This window comes from Podospora anserina, chromosome 6 (assembly GCF_000226545.1).
Source record: "Podospora anserina S mat+ genomic DNA chromosome 6, supercontig 2".
Classification (NCBI taxonomy): domain Eukaryota; kingdom Fungi; phylum Ascomycota; class Sordariomycetes; order Sordariales; family Podosporaceae; genus Podospora; species Podospora anserina.
This window is the reverse complement of record NW_001914857.1, coordinates 2,034,374-2,054,011: the sequence shown is the minus strand read 5'-3', so window position 1 is coordinate 2,054,011 and position 19,638 is coordinate 2,034,374. Positions and strand designations below refer to the sequence as shown.

The 19,638-nt window shown below is 52.7% G+C and overlaps 5 protein-coding genes across 5 annotated transcripts, besides 1 other annotated feature; 2 read left to right on the top strand and 3 right to left on the bottom strand.

The window, feature by feature from the left end:
- Window positions 1-563: 563 nt before the first annotated feature.
- On the bottom strand, window positions 564-3,831 carry PODANS_6_800 (uncharacterized protein; the record flags this gene model as incomplete). The annotated part of the gene is made up of 4 exons (XM_001910392.1): window positions 564-934; window positions 993-1,114; window positions 1,165-3,402; window positions 3,491-3,831. 4 exons carry the CDS (start codon window positions 3,829-3,831, stop codon window positions 564-566), a joined length of 3,072 nt encoding a protein of 1,023 aa, XP_001910427.1.
- A 581-nt stretch (window positions 3,832-4,412) lies between these two features.
- On the top strand, window positions 4,413-5,328 carry PODANS_6_810 (uncharacterized protein; the record flags this gene model as incomplete). Its single annotated transcript, XM_001910391.1, has 2 exons — window positions 4,413-5,030; window positions 5,092-5,328. 2 exons carry the CDS (start codon window positions 4,413-4,415, stop codon window positions 5,326-5,328), a joined length of 855 nt encoding a protein of 284 aa, XP_001910426.1.
- A 293-nt stretch (window positions 5,329-5,621) lies between these two features.
- Window positions 5,622-5,747: a sequence feature (rRNA 5S).
- Window positions 5,748-6,108: 361 nt separating this feature from the next.
- Window positions 6,109-10,812, bottom strand: PODANS_6_820 (uncharacterized protein; the record flags this gene model as incomplete). Its single annotated transcript, XM_001910390.1, has 1 exon — window positions 6,109-10,812. The coding sequence occupies one exon, from the start codon at window positions 10,810-10,812 to the stop codon at window positions 6,109-6,111; it is 4,704 nt and encodes a 1,567-aa protein (XP_001910425.1).
- Window positions 10,813-13,826: 3,014 nt separating this feature from the next.
- PODANS_6_830 (uncharacterized protein) lies at window positions 13,827-14,918 on the bottom strand (the record flags this gene model as incomplete). The annotated part of the gene is made up of 1 exon (XM_001910389.1): window positions 13,827-14,918. The coding sequence occupies one exon, from the start codon at window positions 14,916-14,918 to the stop codon at window positions 13,827-13,829; it is 1,092 nt and encodes a 363-aa protein (XP_001910424.1).
- A 2,469-nt stretch (window positions 14,919-17,387) lies between these two features.
- On the top strand, window positions 17,388-19,001 carry PODANS_6_840 (uncharacterized protein; the record flags this gene model as incomplete). The annotated part of the gene is made up of 1 exon (XM_001910388.1): window positions 17,388-19,001. One exon carries the CDS (start codon window positions 17,388-17,390, stop codon window positions 18,999-19,001), a length of 1,614 nt encoding a protein of 537 aa, XP_001910423.1.
- Between the last annotated feature and the right edge of the window lie 637 nt (window positions 19,002-19,638).

Sequence of the window (19,638 nt, the reverse complement as noted above, 5' to 3'; positions counted from 1 at the left end):
GTTTTGTAGCAGTGTTGTACGCTTTATGATGTTATTACGAAGAAACGAAGCTGATGTTATTGTTTTGATGGGCAAACTCCAAGTCGGAAGCTAGTGACGAGACACTGTCTTTTATGGCCATGACGAATGACCAAAAAGAATTAGCTAGTTTGATGTCAAGCAAAACTTGCAAGTGGCCCATTCCAGACAACATTCATCCTCTTTCGCTAAGAAGCTGTCTCTGGCCCTGCCGTGATTTAATGACATGTTTATATAAAATCAACGCTTTGTACACCCCGACTACATAAACTTCTACCCCCCCCCCCAAAAAAAACCTATCGCTGCTACCTACGCATATACATCCCCATAATAAACCCATCCAACCCTCCCACTTTCACTCACGCGACCCCAACCAGTCTTCTCATTTTCTTATCCTCTTCCCATCTCATCATCCCTCTAAAAATATCCCCAAATCTCCCCTCCTGCACCTCTTGATAGTAGCCCATAAGCCTGAAATGCCCCACGGGCAAATCAGCCTCCGAGTTCCAGGGCAGCACCTTCCCTTTGTACGTCCTGGCCAAGTCCTACTGAGCCAGCTCCCTCAGTTTCCCCTTCTCCTCATCACTAAGAAGTTCAAACCAGTGCTGAAAGTTCGCCGTGTTTTCCTGCGCCGCCTTGACAAAGAACACCCTCAGGTACTCACCCGTCTCGTCGTTGCGCACCTTGTCGCCAAAGTCAAAGTTGCCCGCAGAGACGGCAGCGCCGAGGTTGACCAAGTCGTTGGTCTCATCCTCCCAGCCCTCGGACCCGTCGTCCGAGTCGAGGTCTGCAAACTGGGACGCCGCCGCAGCTGCTACCTTGGAGGCTGGCTGGGCTCCTGACGCAGTGACGAGGTCGTCGACGAGGAGCTTGAGAATCTTGAGCGGGGCAGGGATGATGGTGTATTGATCAGGCTCTGCTGGTTACGTAAGCTTTTATCACAGACATGGGCGAGAGGGGGAGGGTGAACTTACGCAACTTGGTCTGGGATCGTGTTCTAATGCGGTTGCCCTCGGGAATGATGAGTTGGCCCCTGACCTGAACCTGCGCGACGCGGGGGTCGTTGAGGGCGTAGACCTTGGAGAGGGCGATGATGCTGTGACATGTCAGTATTTGTCTTTGATGCGTCTTCAAGAATGTACTCACTTTCTCGCAGTCTCCTCATACCCCACAAAGTTGACCGAGTTCTCCAACCACTTGGTCAGCACAACCTGCAGGCCATTTTGCCCGTTTATGTTGATGCTGCTCAAGAACTCCACAACATCGTGAGCGCCCACCTCGGAAAGGCGAGCAAAGACCAGGATCAGAGACTGTATCAGACCAACATTCTGAGCGCTGTCGAGACGCTGCGCAACAGCCTGCAAAAGCTGTTGCAAAAAGGGACCAAGCCTCTCTTGGCCAGCCTTTTCGACGAGTTCGGCAGCAACACCACCAACTTCAGCGGCGGCATTATCCTCCAAGTTCTGACCAAGGAGACGGTCGATAATGTGGAGACAGACCTCCAACCCAGAACGGCCGTTTTCGTCTTGGTAGTTAAACATCTGCTGATGGTCGTGTTGGAGCATGTATTTGACAGCTTCGGCAGCTGGCCTAAGAACCTCAGCTTCGTCAGAAGACATAAGCAACCGATTGACCTTGGGAAGAACCGTGGCAACCAAGCCGGCGGGCAGCGGCTCAACGCCAAAGTTGAGGAGAACGGCGAGAATCTCGGCCGCAATCGTAACCAGCGGCTCATCCTGAGTGAGATTGGCAACGTCAAAGGTGCTAGTGATAGAGGGCAGAGCCTTGCTGCAGAGGGCGGTATAGAGAGCTGGGTCTTCAATCTGTTGAATCCTCTCGGCAAGCTCGTAGAAGATATCGTTGACGAGGCCATCGACTTGAAGGTTGGCAGCACCATGCTTCACGACCAAGAACACCAAGTCGAGCGCCTTGCTCTCGGGCGAGAGGACAATACGGTAGTCCATCTTGAACGCTGACCTAAGCGTGTCGAGGAGAGTGACAAGAAGATCCTCGGCATCGTCAAGATCGCTCATATCCTTGGATTCGAGGAATTGCTGGATAGCGACGATAATGGGCACTTGCGCTTCAATGGGAGCGCCACCGATAATGAAGCCTTCGACTGCCTTGACGCAAGCTACCTGCACAAGCTCAGACTCGTCCTGGTTCATAGCGGTGATGACGGCGTCCAGCAAACCAAGAGCTGGCTCAAATGTCCTGGCCAAGGCACCAGCAACCAGATAGCCTCTAGCGCGCAACATGGGCAGGTCCTGCCTGCCAATGGCGTAGTTGACAAGCTCCAGCCAGGCGTGGGACATGTCCAGTGGGATGTTCTTTTCGCAGTCATAAAAATCGTTGAAGAGGGAGATGAACAGGAAAAGAGCCGCCTCCTGTTTCTGCCAGCTTGGGTGCTCTCCCACGAAGAGTGTCTTGGTAAACGCATACAGCCCAACGAAGGCGTCCTCGCCCATCCACTCACCCATCTTGATGAGCAGGTCACCGCAGGCGGTTCTGGCCGTGTAGTTTGAGGACACGGACGTCTCCTCGGCAAGGTAGAGAGAAACATCAAGCTCCCAGAGGCCCTCCTCCTCTTGGCTGACTTGCCCGTACCTGACGAGGATCTCCATGAGTTCCAGAACCCAAGGCGTGTTGTGTACCGATCCGTGACTGGCAATCTCAGCCTCCAGCGACTTTGCCACAGGGCTTGCCCGCATGCACTGGTTAAGGAAGTCCAGCTCATCCAACACCAGGACGTCGACCGAATACGGAAGGCCATCTGTGTCTTCCAAGCGGCTCTGCGAATCGCTAGTAACGTAGAGTGCTTCGTACACAGGTCCCAACCGCTTCAGCTCCTGCCATGTTACCGTGAAGAACTTGGGGCTCTGAGGCAAGAGAAGAGAACCAAATACGGTCTTGATCTTGATCAGAGTCTTGAGGACCTGGATCTTGAGCGCAACTGGGCCGTACCACTCCTCCGGTTGGTTATCCGCATTGGCAACTTCTGGAAGCGGGCTGGAGACGACCTGCTCCATGAATGGAAGCCACCCAGACAAGACTTCATCGGCGAAGGCTTTAACCTCCTTCTTGTGGCCATCCTTCACAACTTCCATCAGGTCGAAGCAGGCGCGCAAGACAGCGACAGCCAGCGCACGATGCTGAGACTTGCGGTTTATGTTCAAGGCCACCTCGTAGCATGCCGTAATAATGTCGCGGGCCAAGCTAAAGAATTGCTCATCGGTGATGGCCTCCTCTACAAGGTCCTGCAAAATTCGAAGAGCGCCATGGAGCTGAGCATCGTTGCCAGTGGGCATAATACCCAGTACGGTGGGCAGGAGGTTGGGCCAGTTGTGTGGGAAGTCGGCGACGGCGATCTTCGAAATAAGAAGACTGTTACACAAGGGGTGTTAGCTCCTCCTTCCCTGTTCTCCAACAGCTAGCATCCTTGCCCGTGGAGGGGTTTTGTGTCTTGTTTTACCTGGCCGAGACCTTGACCTTGCGCTCATCCTGCTCATCCTCGGGAGCTATGGCGAGGTTGAGAATAGTAGTCTTCAAATACTCTTTGGTCTCGTCGGAAATGGGCACATGGTCCGGATCATTGCCCTCGGGTTGCCAGTTCTTCTCAACAAATCTGCGGAGGGCACTCAGGGATGCCTGTCGGATTCCGACCGCGAGCTGCTGTGATAGGCCGATGCGTGTGAGTGCTAGAGGAAAGTCGGGGTTCCTTTGGGCATGTTGGAGTTCGAGCTCGGCCTGTTTTCGAGGCGCTTCTTGGGGCTTTTGCGTGTCCACAAGGACCCGGACGAGATGGGCGTCCATGGTGGACGGCTGGAGCTCGGAATAATGATTCGCGGGGAATTGGGGGAGTTACGCCGTATTCGATAAGAGCTGTCACAGCTGGTGTTGTTGTATAAGAGTAGACAAGACCTTGCTGTCCACGTTTTCGGAATACTTTTAGGCAACTCTGGACGACACGGCGAGCTGCTGTCAGAACGTGAGGGGACTTTCTCGAAATATCAGAATGGCGGTGTTATCCGAAGGTGGGGTTGCATTTCAGAAGACTGACGCCTCCTCCAAAATCTCGAGTGGAGCGCTGGACCTCGAAGCTTAAGAGGTTAATTGGCAGAGCAGGGGCACGCGCCAGACGTGGGGAAGGCGGACAGAATAGTCCAGCTTTTCCCCGCTAAGTAACTCTCTTTCTTGTACAAGCTACCAGTCACATGCTTTGGCGTTGCGGAATGCACGACTCGTCGCGTCTCCCACCAAACAATGGAAACCCCTCCCTTCGCGCTCGTGTAAGCATCAGAACCAGATTCAACAACAGCCACAGCGCTTAGCGTCAAATCCCCGAATACATCACGTCTCATCATATACCCTAAAGCCCAAAATAACCTCCTTTCATGGTCACCATGGCCGACGAATCCTCCTCCCTCCCCATAGACCAATCCCACATCCTCCTCACATCATTCAACACCTTCCTCACCGTCGCCATCCACAACATCCTCTTCTACCGCCGTCTCTACCCCCCCGAAACCTTCCTCTCCGCCCGCGCCTACAACCTCCCCGTCCACCAAAACCGTCACCCAAAAGTATGCACCTGGATCACCGACGCCGTCTCCTCCGTCGCCGCCCAGCTATCATCAGGCAAAGTCTACCTCATAGCAGTAGTAATCCACTCCCCTCTCGACCCTTTCTCCCTCTCCTTCCCCCCCTCCCCATCCCCCATCCCTCCAGGCTCAGTCCTAGAACGCTACACATTCGACACCTCCCACTTCCCAACCTGGACAACCCCCTCCATGGCCACCCACGCCCGGATCCTGGAAAAGGACTTCCGCTCCGAAGTCACCCGTGAGCCGTTACTCAACCACCCCTCCCTTAACCTTACCAACCTTAACGAGCAATTCCGGGCTTGCCTCCTCAAGATGGCGCAGGTGATGGAGCGGTTGAGTCCGATACCAGAGGGGTGCACGTTCACGCTAGCTGTAGAGCTGAAAGATGACGCTGCTGCTCCCATCGGTGTAAGTGAACTTTTTCCTTTGTCTAAATATGGTCGGTAATGGTGCTAAAAACAGAGGCCAGCACCATCAAGATTGGATCCCCTCAGAACCAACTGATCCTCCACCAGAGCCACAAGACAGAAAAGGCAAGGGGGGGTGCGTCACCTCAGTGGCATCCAGGGCAGAAACCGGGGTAGCAGCCAAAACTACACCAGTCAGGGTGGTGGAGGCTGGACCGCTGTGGTTTGAGTGCTGGGTTGAGGAGTCGAGGGCAAAGGTTGGGTTGATGGAATTTACGGCTGCGCAAGAGAGAGTGTGAGGGGTATGGCATGGGTTGTTTGTCTGTGTCTGGGATTTTCGGTTGGCGTTCAGGTTGCAAGTGTTCATTTAGCTTAGTGATACCCCCAGGACTGGCAAATAGAAACAGGTCCTCGTTTTATTATTACACGCACGCTATCTTATGTTTTCAGTAGCTCAGCAAATGCCTCACAATAGGCTGGAATAGATCACACCCTCACAACTTGGGAGGCTGTTGTGTCCCGCCTCATAAGCAACCCCCGACTCACACCCAACAGTGACGAAAGACCCACAAAACTGGAAACGAGAAAAAATCAAAAAACATACAACACCGAGGATTCCCCAGTGGTCACCCACCTGAGTACTGATTCGGCTCTCAGCCATTTGACGAGGGCAGAGCGGACGGGATGCCGTATTTTTAGCTGGATATGGTCGTATGTGCTAGTCAAGTTCAGAATTGGGGTCCATAGTGCGCTTTGCAACATCCCACTGGTATTGTCAGTCAGTGATGGTGAATAAACCACACCTACATGTTCACAAGTCATGATCAAAAGACACAACAAAACACTAATGGTCCATATTCCATCCCCCCTTTGGCCTCGCCAAATCTCTACCCTATATCCCTACAACAATTCCAACAAAAAAAATAAAAAAATACAAATCCTATCCCAATACAACAAACACCCCCAACGCCTCGCCTTGCAAGTGATGTCCCAACAAGTTTATCCCTTTCCCTCCCATTTTTCCATCTCCCCTGTAACCCCCCTCTCCTCCTTTCATATGTATTATTACCCGCCCCACATTAAGTATCCCCCCCCTGATGCCCCTCCCTCACACTCCCCTTCAACACCCCCCTCAAACTAACCACCTCCCTCTTCAACCTCGCATTCTCCCTCTTCACCCTCCCCATCTCCTCCCCCTGCTCCCTCAATCTTCCCACCAGCTCCTCCTTCCCCTCCTGCCCCTTCCCCTTGATCGCCTTTACAATCTTCCCCAACTCCCCATTAAACTTTTCATACAGCAGCTCGTTCTCCGCCGTCGCCTCCTTATACAACTGATCAATCGCCTTGACCTTCATCTCCATCCCCCTCAGCGTGTCCTCCAAGTCCTTCTCCAGCTGCTGCTTCCTCTGCTCCAATTCTATCAGCGCCAGAGGGACCTTCTCCTCCAGAGTCTTGACCGCAAGCGTCAACTTTCGAAAGTCAAGGGTAGATGAGCGGGGCAGCGACGACCCCCCTAGGCGCGCCATGTCCTCTTCTATGCGGGAGAGTTCCGACTTTAGCGAAGCGTCGACTTCGTCGATGGCTTTCTTTTCCGTTTGCAATCTCTCGCGGAGCTTCTGCGGGGATTGCAGACGGAGTCTTTGGCCTGGTGTGCTCGGCGTGCGGGGAATGCTGCTCGTCCCAGTGCCGGGTCTGACATTGGCGGGTGACTCGAGCGGCGGAGGAAAAATTGTCGCCCCTGGGATCCTCGAATTGGGCTTCAGGGTAGGGATCTGCGAAATGGCGATGGTTCTAGCACGCGCTCTGTCGTAGCTCGTCTTCCCTGAGTCTTCCTCTGACCCGTCCCCTTCTTTTTCTGATGGGGTTTTTATATCGTGGTGGAGAATGGGATCGTTCTCCTTTTGTCGGGAGGAGCGGAAAGTGCTTGTGCTGCTGGATGGTGGCTGTGGACTGATGGGTATCCTGGACGGTGAGGCTTTGGTGGGGGAGGTGGAGACTCTCGAAAAAAACATTGACTGAGGACGTGGTGTGGAGTTGAACTTTTCGGCGGTCTGCTGCCTGCTGACACGAAGAGGCATAAGTTGTTCTTCTGGATCATCGATGTTGGCGGCAGCCATAAGAGTTTTGAGGTCCGAGAGCGAGCTACGGCGCTTCTTTTTGACCAGTTTTGTCTCGGTCGGCTCGTCGTGCGGTTCACCAATGGTCTCGAGATACCGGTTAGAGCTACCCGGCCGGTGCTCAATGTCATCGAATGCCCCGGCAATAGGTGGCCTGTCCCTAGATGCTGGCCTCCGGAGCCTGCCCTGAGTAGGGAAGTTCAGGCTCATGTCAATGGACTTTGACCTGCTGTTCTTGCCAAGACTGGCACTCTCACCGGGCACAGGGGCCTTGCTGGCGTGCTTGCTCAACGTCCTCCACACCGAAGGCCGCTCATCATTCTTGCTGTTTTGGCGCAGCAGTGTGTCGAAACCAAACTTCCTGCGCAGCGACGACGTGTTGGATGTCACAGACCCCGACTGAGACTTGTGGCTCCGGCCGGTTGCGTGCAGCGACTCGAAAGATCTGTTGTTCATCAGCATCTGCATGGTGACACTCAAGTGGTTCTCCTCAAAGATGCGATCGACATCCTCCACCATTCTATCGAGGAGGTTGATATAGTTTGGTGCGGTGTCGTCGTCAACCAACAGTTCGGCAAAAGCAAGCGTCAAGGCGCCTCTGTCACCGTCATTGGAGCAGCCGTCCAAGAGATCAGCCAGAAGCTTGATCAAAGCGGTGAATGCTCGTCGGTTTTGAGGGGCCATGTCGCTGAAAATAAACCTAACAAAATCTGCGAAATCCCCCACAACCTTCTTGGAGGCGCGGATCTGCAGAGCTTCAAGCGCCTGCATGGTCATGATAGGCCCAATCTGCTCGCGCCAGGCGATGCGGACAAACTTCTCGAATGCGCAAAAGATCACCTCGGTGCCAAGCTCTTGGGCGGCTTCGAGGTCAAAGGGAAATTCGATCAATCGGTTGTAGAGGTCGTTGATAGCGAGCTCATCAGCCATTGATCTGTTAAGCAACGTGCGGCCGATGAAGTAGCCCTTCCGAGCCTGCATGTTGGCCACATATCCTGTAAATGTTTGCTCCAGGCGCACAAGAGGGTTTTCTGGTCGCTCCTCCTCCATGGTGATACGAGGAATGCCCTGCTCTCTGGATGATACAGACGAGTTCAGTACAGTAGGTTCTCTGTCACGTTCTCTTTCTCGTTCCCTTTCCCGCTCCTTCTCTCTTTCGGACCGCATCCTGGCAGAGTTGGTCCTTCTGTGCTTCGACCCATTGACTGGTGTCGAGTCGGTACCGTTGGATGACGCGCTGCTGTTTCCAGACAGGAAGCTGGAGAGCATCTTGACCGGCGATGACGAGAGGAATGATCTCGAACTGGCCTTCTCCACCTTCGGTGCCATGTTGATGGCCCGTATTACCTTGGTGTAATATGACACCAATGCGGGGACAAGCCTGGGGTTGGCTACACTGAATTGCGAGCTCAGCAACTGGACAATTCTTCGGGACAGGGTTGGTAGGAAGTCCTCCAGAGCAATGTCGTCGGTAAACCTTTTGCCATTGAGGCCAATGGTGTTCATCGATATCCTCTTCATGTCGCCGCATCGGACCTCGGTCACAATCTCCACACCGTAATGGCCGACAGGCGCTCCCTTGGTGCCATTCTCGATGTCAAGTACGACGCGTATTGGCGCTGGCTCCCTGCGGCCCTCGATTAGTTGATGCGCGCCCTCCTGAAAGACTGCGGCATGCAGGCCGAACTGTGCATCCTGCATCTTGACGGAACGCAGGGTCCATGCAGGGTCCTCCCGTTCCTTTTCCGAAAATCTTCCTTCGATTCTGGCCTTGACAATGTCCTCGGTCCACTTGTTGGCCTTGCCTTCGTAGTGCTCGCGAAGGAGAAAACACCTGGTCGTGATGGCCTTGCTGGTGAAATACTCGCCGGCGTGGGCACCCTTCATTTCCTGGGTCGACGTCATCCAAATCAGCCGCCCATCTGTGGACTCGGTGAAGCGGACATCGGCCAGGCTGTGCCATCCAGTAAAGGCAAACTCCCAGGAGCCCTGTCCGCCAGCAGCATTGGTCATGGCTGCCAACAACCCTGCAGGTGACGGCTTGTCGATCTCCTTCAAGAAGTCCCGAGCTGTCCTCTCAGAATCCCCCTTCTTCTGCAGAATGACAACACAATCCGAAAACAGCAGCAGAATGCCTGGTCTGTCGGGAATATCGTCATCGATGTAGGGGGCAGCCAGCTCCACAAAGTCGACAGCCAGGATCAATCGTCCTTGAGGCTCGAGGTCTGCTGGCCAACACTCGACCATTGTGCGCAATCGATGCGTGACATGTGGCTTGTCTGGTAATGGGTCGTCCATGGAGCAGATGTTTGTGATGATATCCCTTGCTCGCAGCAAAACTTGCAGCGCCGGGTGTGTTATTGGAAGGCAGGCAACGATCTGATCGATGAACAAGTTGTACCGGGGAAGCCTCTGGACGGGTTCAATCAGCAGCGACCGGATCGTCTGTTCACCTGTCTGCACCACCCTCTGCCGGAAACTCGACTGCTGGTCGAGAAAATTGTTGAGGAGCTTGGGGAAGTTTTGACTGGCTCGGATGTAGTCCTGGTAGCACTCGGTGAACTTTGGAAACCAGTCGAGAAATAATCTCGCCATCGCCAGAGCACCGCTTGGATCCTTGGCCTTGTTTGGGCTGTTGAGACGCGTCAGAGGAAATGGTGTCTCCATGTCTTTCATGGCCTCCTCTTCACTTTCGTCCATGACTCGGCGGAGCTCTTCCATGAATGCCGAGTTGACCTCGAGAATAGCCTGTGCTGACTTGGGGAACAGCCTCTCTACCTCCTCCTCCGAAGGACTGATGCTCCCTGCCGACCTTTCCTTGGCCTTTTTGTAAAAGTCGACCGCGATGTTGTTGACCAGCTCGTTAAGCTTGAGAACATAACGCTCCTCCGTGTCCACCAACTCGCCCATCTTCATGCGCAGCTCCACCTTTTGGTTCTTGGAGAACGACTTGCTGCGGTTCAACGAGGTTGGTCGTGATGGCGCGCGCCGCAGCTTCGATGTTGGCAAAAACACCGGCTCTCCAAACAATTTGACTATTTGGTTGTATCCGCCATATTGTCTCAACGTCGGATCCAAAATATCGTCTTCATCTTCTGGTACCTCTTCCAAGTCGGCATTTCCTAGCGGCACGATCGATCCAGGCGGTAAAACAAGGTCCATATCCACACAGCCGATGTGCTGCGTCTGGAGCGCGTCTCCTAGAATATCCACCACCTCGGTCGTATTTTCTGCTTGGACAGCAGCCTTGGCCAGATCTGCCGCGTGCTGTTCTCCAAACATTGCCGGCGCCGAACCTGGCCGACGAGCGCGTGTCGAGTACGCATTCTTCAGATATGTCTTCACCGCCTCGGGCAACTCGCTGAAATACTTGTACAACCCAAAGGCCAGTCCTCGGCAGACCTCATCTCCCTGAAATTCCCGTGGCAAGTGCGCGACTACGCTGTAGAAAGGAGAGTTGGGTGAGACAGTGATACGCGGAAAAGATACGAAGCCGGCCGGGCTGTAGATGTGTATCTGGATTCGCGAGCTGTTGAGCGTGTAATTGGCTGTCGTCGAGGGACCGTGGAAGATGAGGACTGGCAGGTGGCCCATCAAGGGGTCGCTGGCATAGTAAAGAGTGACATGTTCTGGCGACAGCGCCAGCTCCTCGGTGACACGAACCATGGTGGTTTCAATTGGTCGCGATCATGGCGGTTTGAGGACAGCCTAGGGGAGGAGTGAGTGAAGGAGCGCGAGCGAGTCTGTTCGTTCTTGGCCGGAGATGGATTGAGATTGGCGGTGGAGAGGACAGACAGATAGACAAAGTCGGTCGGGGGAGGCTGGGGTCGGTCGGTCGGTCGGTCGGCCGGGCAAGTCGGGTGAGTGGTGAGTGGTGGGGTGGTGTCGGGCGCAAATGCACAAGTATGTATGTATGTATGTATGTAAACAGAGAGGCGGCGCTCGCAGGGAAACGGGCGGCTGCAGGATGCTGGCTGGACCTTGGATGTTGCTGCAGCGCGGCGCAGGGCGTTGATGATGTGAGCAGCAGCAAACGGGACGCAGCGGTTGCACAGACGAGATGCAGGTCGAGGAGCCACTTCTGCTCCTTAGCTGCTTATGGGGAGTCCACCAGCCCACAGCTGATGACCCAGACCGCGTTCCCTGTTTGCAGCTAGAAAACTAGAAAACTAGAAAACCACCGTCTACAATCTTCTGTTGCCCTCAAAAGAAGGCTGGGAATTGCGTCACCGAGTGGATGGGCCCTGAATAGCTACAGATTCCGACCTTCTAAAACCCCGCAATGGCCAACCTCGAATCTTGGTTGATGCAGCTCCCCCGGCCTCTCCCCTGTCCGCCATCGGCCACCGCCGCAGCCAATTGAGGCTGAACCCGAGCTTGGGCCACCTCTTCTTCCGCCTCTGTCTGCATCGCCAAGCCGACTGAAACGTACCCTAGACCATGTCGGGTCGCTGACACCAACCTCCTCAAAAACGGCAAAAGGAAAACAATCCCATCCCTTGTTGTTCAGGGGCAACCACAGTGCCTTGGCACTCAGCCCTATCAGATCTACGAGCTGGAGGGGATTGAACTCCGGTGCCACCAAAGCCAAAGAACAGCTACAGAAAGATATGTGTGCTTCTTTGAAGTTTAGCTATATTCTGAACTGAAAATGAAAGCTGAGGAAGAGGGGACAATCAACGAGAGCCCTGAAGATGGCGCGGTTCCCTGGGCCTACTTCGTGGAGTGGTGGAACACCCCCGGAAGAGTCTACTGGATCAGCGGGAGGGCTGGTTGTAGAAAATCTACCCTCATGAAGTTGCTGAACGAATCTAAACGTGGTAGGCCCAGGGGCATTTCTCATCAACAATGGTAGGGGATCCAACAGAGCAGCATTCATGCCTCTAAGTAAGCTGCACGCTGAAGGTTGAAGCCACAAGCAACATTCAAAACTCGAATTCAACAATCTCATTTCACCCACCCGCCACGAAGAAGTTTTAGTCCCATCTTTGCTCTGGGCGCCGGCTTAAGCTTTTTTGATGATGGAAAGGGCCACCCATCAGCCACCACCGACATTGGCATCACCTCGAGCGGTCCTCGATCGGGCACACATAATCTCAATGCTACAAGGTGTGTCACAGCCACTAGCCTATGCCCAAGCATGGGTGGTTTGTCTAACATGCTGATAGCCAGAACCAGGATGTCGGCAAACGGCAAAGCAGCCATCAAGTCGATACGGCGTGTCATCTCCGCCAGCAATCCTCAGCCCACTCAAACATCGACTTCGCCATGGAAATCAGCAGCCTCAGCATCAGAATCTCCCCCATTAAACTTTTGGGAGACACAAAGGCTCGAGTCTCTAGCCTTTAGGGATTTTCAAACGGAGAGTTTTGACTCACGGAACCGCATGCTGCAAGAGCATGAGGAAGATCTCAAGATGAATAACATCGAATACAGAGACTTTGCGGCTGTGGTGCCAGGAACATCAAAACGAAAGATGGCGATGAGGATACTACGGGTGATAGGCCGGTTTCTTGACCAGGTTCCTCGATAAAGGGGTATCAGTTGCGGGAGGGAAGGCAAGCGATGATTTTAAATATGATTGATATCTCTGCGTTTGTTCGAAGGTGAGTAAGCATCAGTAGCTTCAATGGCACAAGCTCTTTCAGCCATCCCTTGACCCTTAGTTCTTCCGCTAAATCCATAGTGAGGAACGCTTTAGAAAAGGCCATTTTGCACACAAAACAAGAAGGGCTCTATTCAAGTTCCTATGCTCGCTAGTCGAATAGATTTCCGGCCACCGCCAACCACCTGATATTTCGCTGCGAGGTCCAGAACTGTCCGTTAAAATTGCAGGTCTTTATACAATACATTGCACAAATTACATTCTTCTTTATTACCAAACCCTGCCAAGCCCTTTTGCTCTTCATACCGATCTTATAGAACTACCACTTATCGGACGGGCGTAACAACGACCCTCCTGTTCTGTACAAGGCACCATATTATGCCCCTCATGACTTGCATCACAACTCTCCCCGAATGATATCTCCAACTCATGATAGCCACGCGGTATAGAAGCATTATATAGTCTTCTGACTTGCCTTGACGGCGCATTAGCTATAGCGCTGATCTAAATTGACATTGAAAGAGAGCCCGAAAATGCCTCTACGGCTCTACCAGCGTAGAGCTTACGTTGCAAACCAGAGGGACATCTTGTTTATATGTGCTTCGGCTCGTAAATGAATCCAGAACCCCGTAGTCCACACGCGCTTGTCGTTCTGGGAGGAAAGCCTTTGAGAGAGGTCTACCAGACATACAGCTCCGAATGATATGCCCAACGGGGGGCGGTAGTTTGTTCTGGCTCTCTGCGCCGCTTGAACTGTAGTAGAATTTTGTAAATTAAGGGGGTATGTAGAAGGAGTACCGGAGCTGTAGCGGCACGAGTCTGTATAGATGTATGCCTCCCATCATGAACCCGGGGGTCGTAATCCCTATGAATGCCACGAACTGCCCCACGCAGAGCAAAGCCAGTACGGGCCTGTTGGAAAGAGAACGGACTGGTGCCGGAAACTTGAGTTCTTGCCGCTTGTTATTTTCGGAACAAGATGGACGGACGCGCAGCTATCGACTTGATTTCAAAGTCAACAATATCTTCATATCCACCTATCCAAGAAACCTGCCTTCCTCTCTGGAACCCAAAATCAATAAAGTCTCCTCCTTTTCGCCACCCTCTCCGTAGCCCCCTCCCCCCCTGGGATAACAACCTCCCCACCTCCCGTAACAACCTCCCCCCAAACATCAACATCTCCAACAACCTCCTCAAGAAGCCGAGCATCAAACCCCCTCATCACCTCTCTGACCTGTTCCACCTTCCCCACCCACCGCTTCAGATGTCCGTCACCCAGCTTAAATGTCTTCGTCACAACCACCAACCTCTCCGGCTTCTTCGTAACATGCTGCAGATCCTCCCCAAGCGCCACATCATCAATCTTGTCATGCAAATGCGCCCTCATGTCCTTGCTCAGGACCCTCACACTAGACACCTGTTTCTTCTCGTCCTCCAAAAACCTTCTCACCGGGGCGCATAGTATACAAACGCGGTAGAGACCCTTTCGTTTGAGAGAACGCCGGCTAGGTCGCTCACCGAGGAAGTCAGCTACATAAGCTGAGATGCGTGTCTTGTAGATTGCCGGCCAGAGCCGATGCTCCAGGCTTGGATTCTCTTTGGAAGAAGCCATTTTGGCGGCGGCAAAGGGTAGGTAGTAGGTGATTGAGGAGGGGAATCCAAGTGAAGCGGTGGGCTTCGGAGCTGGCACCCGTATTAAGGTCTGCCTTGGAGAGTTCCTCGACGAACAAGGTGAGACGAGAGAGGGAAATTCGCGGTCGAGAACCTGGAAGAAATCGAAGAGATCATCTGCCTCCTGTGGTGTGGTTCTGGCCCGCGAATGATAATACTGGCCGAAGTGCTTGAGCTTTCCCGACGCGAGGAACCAAGCTGCGATGCTTCGGTAGAGTCGAGTCGTGGCATAAGGTGGGTGGAGACTTTTGTTGCCGTGTTGTCTGAGGCGAGAGAGAAACTCGAGTAGAAATCGGCCAGTCACAGTCACAGGGTTTACATATTCCCAGAACTTGACCAGTTTGTTTTTGGCCTCCAGGATTGGCCCAGGATCCACTCCGATTTTGAGGTGCGAGATAACCCTTTCGTGAGAGCGCATTAGTTGCGAGCAGGTGTTAGAGGCACCCGGACGGGGTGGGGTAAGGTACAAAGTCATTAGTGCCTCGAATGGGTGCATAATAGAGGCCAACGTCGGCTAAAGGGGCGCCCTGAAGTTCATCAAGAGACCATTCTTGCCCCCTCTTTCCAGACTCGAACCAACCGATGATCGTTCGTTGCGCCCAGTCAAACAGTGGTCTCGTCTGGGTGGAAGTCTTGGTGCTGAAAGGGGCAAGAGTTGAGACCGTCCACAGTTAGTGGGGAATTGATGGCTGCTTGTGGATAAACGCATCAAGGCTAACACCATGTCAGCTCGATTTACTGCTCTCAACAGAAGGTGCGTTGTTGTTATCCTCTTCTCCCCAAAATGACTTACCCTTTTTGAACTATGCTGAGCCTTTCGCAAAATCCATCACCAGCGCCCGGGTGGATCATCTCTTGCTGTTGATGGCCTCTTCCTGTTCCCAGACAACCTCACGGCCCCTTCCCCAGAGCTGCTTAAGTGAATGCAAGGCTGACTCGGGTGCGTTTGGGCGTAGGCACAATCGCAAAGAACGTTTTGCCACATGGTCACCATAATACCGCGTGCTATAATTCATGGCCCATAGCGGTTTCCAGAATTTGAGACGAATAAAATATGGCGGAAGAGGCGGGTGAGGGACGATGACAACGGCCTAGACCGTCATCAGCCTAAACGCCCAACAATATTCCCAACCAGAGAATAAAGCTTCCAGGTTGTCATACCGCAACCTTGAACTCGTTGGTTGCCACAGGGGCCTGTGCGAGAAGAGTATTAGCATCAACTCCAGCCATCTCTTCAAAGGCGGAGGAGCTTACCCAATCCTCAGAGCCACGAGTGTATCGAGCTGTACATTTGGCGCCGGCAAATGGATCGGGATCCACAAATTCGGGCATCCTCAACCGGGATGTTGGCAACAACCTCATTACCATCGACATCGTACAGCTTGTCAACTACATCACTCTGCTCAGCGAGACCTCTGATGGGGATTGGTTTGTGAGTCTCGAATTTGCTCGGACAATTGGGGTCGTCGCCATAATCGCTGATCTCTTCCAATTCAGAATCTGCGTCACTGGAGCCCCTCTGCTCATGTCGGATACGTGCTAAAAAAACCTCGAAGGGAAGATCCTTGGAGACAGTGAGAAGAGCCTGCACTCGACAAAGGTCGCTTCGTTCAAGGGCTTTGAGTGACAGGTTAACTTCTGCATAGTCGTGATCGAGTTTCTGGTAAAAGCCAGGAAATCTGCCCGGTTGCCAACCAACGGCCCAAGGCTTGATTCAAGATTTGAAGCTCCAGGGACTGGACCTCCGGTATGTCCAGCTCGCGAGGATTCTGCGCGCTGTGGTGATTCGAGACAAAGGTGCCTGTGGGGCTTATACTCCGTTATGTATTGAAGATGTCTTTTTTAAGCAAGACAGCTCTGTGGCATTGATTGATGGATGAGAGACATCATGGTGTTGGGGCAAAACCCAGTTGTAATGAGTGTTGACGACGATGGAAAAGGCGGTGATAGGTGTTTTTGGAGAACAAAAAAGGACGCGAGCTCAACGCGAGAGGTGGAGGATGTGGAGGCTAGTGCCTTGACCATGATAGTACCAGATACAGATTATATATATCAATGCTTGGCACTGAAAAGCAGACTTTCTCTCTGCTGTTCCCGTGCAAACACACGCGAGACATTGTTGTCGATGGTGCGCCGAAATTGCAGTGGTTTGAGAAAAGCAAGTTCCCGCAAAGCCCATGCAAGATACGGTAGGTACCTAGTGGTCGGGCTGCGACATCAAATTCCATCTTTTTTCGACTTTTCAGCTCCCAAATATACTTGGTTGAGATTCTCCCCAGATCATGTTGACTAGAATGCTGTTCATGAGATTCCGCCCCCTATGCTGGCCTGCTGTTGACTCAACCTGTCTTTAACCCCCCCCCCCCCCCCCCGCTAAGTCCTCTGAGATGCATCCAAATTCTTGCGCAACCTGACTCCGTTTGTCATTTCCGAGTTCCGGACAGATTCTTCCTCCTCGTTTGTCCACCGTGTAATACGGTCCCGCAGTAGTGACAAAAGACAGGATTCCCCGTACACGAAACGCTGCCCGAGGTGTTGACCATTACCGTTCTGTCTCGATCGAACCCTCTTAGATCACAGGGAGCGCAGTAAGCTGGAAAATAAACATCTGAATGGCTTTCCATATCCTGCTGATTGGCCATCTCTAGGCCGCACCGAAGACCAAAAGGTCACTCGCTCGAGCTGCGGAAGGCCTTCCATACATGCTATGTTTCTGACTTCTGGGAGGTTCGGTTCATGTATCCAGTTCGCTTATTATTTCTAACTCAAAGTCAAAACCGGATGATATAGAGATCGATGTGTTCCAACTCACATTTGCGACGAGGCTGAAAGTGCTTGGGGGAAGTGCTTGGGGGCTGTTCAAGGTACATGCAGAGCTACCTTACCTGCTTATGCACTGCCACACTGAACATGGAGGCCCCCGCCCTCATTCAACAAAGTGTCGAGACTTCAAAAGTACCATCTTATGATCTTAGCAGTAAATTACCTAGGCAAACTGAATCCATCAGGTGTCGATATGGCCGATCACGATCATTCAACCATGGGTAGTGGAGGACCTGTTTCACCTGGTCCATATGTTGATGCAGCAGCGACGATAATGCCGAGGAATTCTGGACCATTCTCTTGCCCTACGAAGGAGAGGGAATTGAGAGAATCACATTCAACCAACCCATTCGCGAGTTTGGCAAACTCCATGAATACCTTCAAGTTTGTGGCAATTCTCAGCGCGTTTTTCCGAAGTCTAAAACCTGCATCTGTCTTTGGAAGATGCGGGAGCATTGTTGGTAGATCCAGTCGGATCCTGGCTGCAATGGCCGGTTTTGCTGTGACCTGCGTAGCACTATGGACGGCGATTTGTGCGATGGAGGATAGCCGAAAGGCTTTAAGGTTGGCTGAGTGGACGGCGAAGAAAGAGTTCTTGGAGTTCTGCCAGACAGTGAGCCTTTTATTGCCACGGATACTTACTTTCATCCCAAGCAAACCCTCTAACATCCAATTTTTGCAGAGCAATTTCAAGCAGACCAGTTGCCAGACAGTCAAAACGGCTTCTCTCGATCCGCCACCAACGCCGTGGATTGTTTCGCGCATGTATCGACGAGAAATTGGTGTCAGCGTAGGGTACTCCCAGGATTTCGGCGCGGTACTTGCTGGCTTTCCCTTCACTATTCTTTGGTGGGCAGTATTCAGCAGAAAGGTGCGGAGGATCATGCAGCATCGATACCTCTCCCGGCACCCTAGGAAAAGCCGGGAACTTGGGTTACTCGCCGAGAGTATGAAAATGGAGAGGCCACGACAGGAGTCTCATTCCATTCTTTCACCGGAAGAAAGGTCACCTGTTCCCCCGCCAATATCTTTTGGTACCGGAATGGCTGCCGATTTCGATTTCAGCTCTCCCTTATCAGCGCCGCAATTGGACTTGGGATTGTCGACAGGATTGGAAAGACATTCGAGAGCGGAAGCAGCCAGGCGCAAGAGATTGAGAACCGCGCAATCTCCAGCCGAGTATCAATTTGACGAGGCAATACACTCGGTGTACCCCGTGGACGTGACGGGATTCATTGAACAAGAGCTGAAGAGCGATTTGGACACTCATAATCTGGCCTTTTGCTGGAAGTGCGAGCCGCAACACACTGACCAAGATGGGAAGCTAATAATACCAGATCTGGCTGAAGACATGTTATGTAGTTCGACACCTGGAGAAAGTCCTTTATTCTGTCACGACTGTGGCGACTCCCTTTCGCCATGGTTGAACACGGAAGATTCCGAAGAAGAATCACACCAGCCTGTGGTTATCAATCTTCGCCAAGTCATGGAGGAATGCTTTGACCGATTGGATGAAATTGAGGTGTATTGCTGGGAGTGTGAGGTCAATGGACCAAATTCGTCTCGGAAATTTGCAGCCACTGGTTCTGAAAGGATATTTTCAAACAGGTGCGGGCTTTCATGTTATGGGTGTGGCGATGAGCTTCCGGCACTGGTGAAGGAGGATGGAAGGGTGGAATTCCCAGGCGGGAGCAACTTGCGCAAAAGGCGACCGTACTTGCTCTGGAAACGACATCTTGAGGAAGTGGCCGAATAGTGCCGGCGGGGGACATGACACCGAGACGCCGAGAAAAGCCGGAATTCTTTCCATGTGGAAGGTTGGGTAACTGCCAACGTTCGCCTTTGCAAGCCCACAGATGTCAATGAGCAGTGATATATGGGTCGCGACTCACAAGTTAAAGGTGGCCGTCTGGTATGAAGATGGAGGCCACCGCGACCTGTCGAGATAGCACAGTGTCAGAGAAAATGGACGGCGGTACTAGATATTCGAATTCTGAAACCGTATTGTTGTTTGCAACCTGAGTAAGACCGGGCAGGTAACCTGGAACCCTGATGGCTGACCCTTTCATAGTTATACTTTCCTGCTTTCCATGCTCACACAACTTCCAAGTCACCCAGCTGATTTCAACCTGCCAAATGCCCTCGTGCCACACACCGCACATTCCTTCCCTTGCAAATAGATATCTTCCCTCGGCCTCTTGAAGCATGTTGAACATGCAGGCACACACTCCCAACTCACCTCCACCAACACTCGAAATCTTCCAAGAATCCACACTCTCGCATCAAACCACACAAGCCCACACTCACTCACCCCCCCCCCCCCCCACATTGTCCGATCTCAAAAGGGAAGTCACAAGGTTGGAAAGGCTGGCCACATGGAACAAGTCCGCACT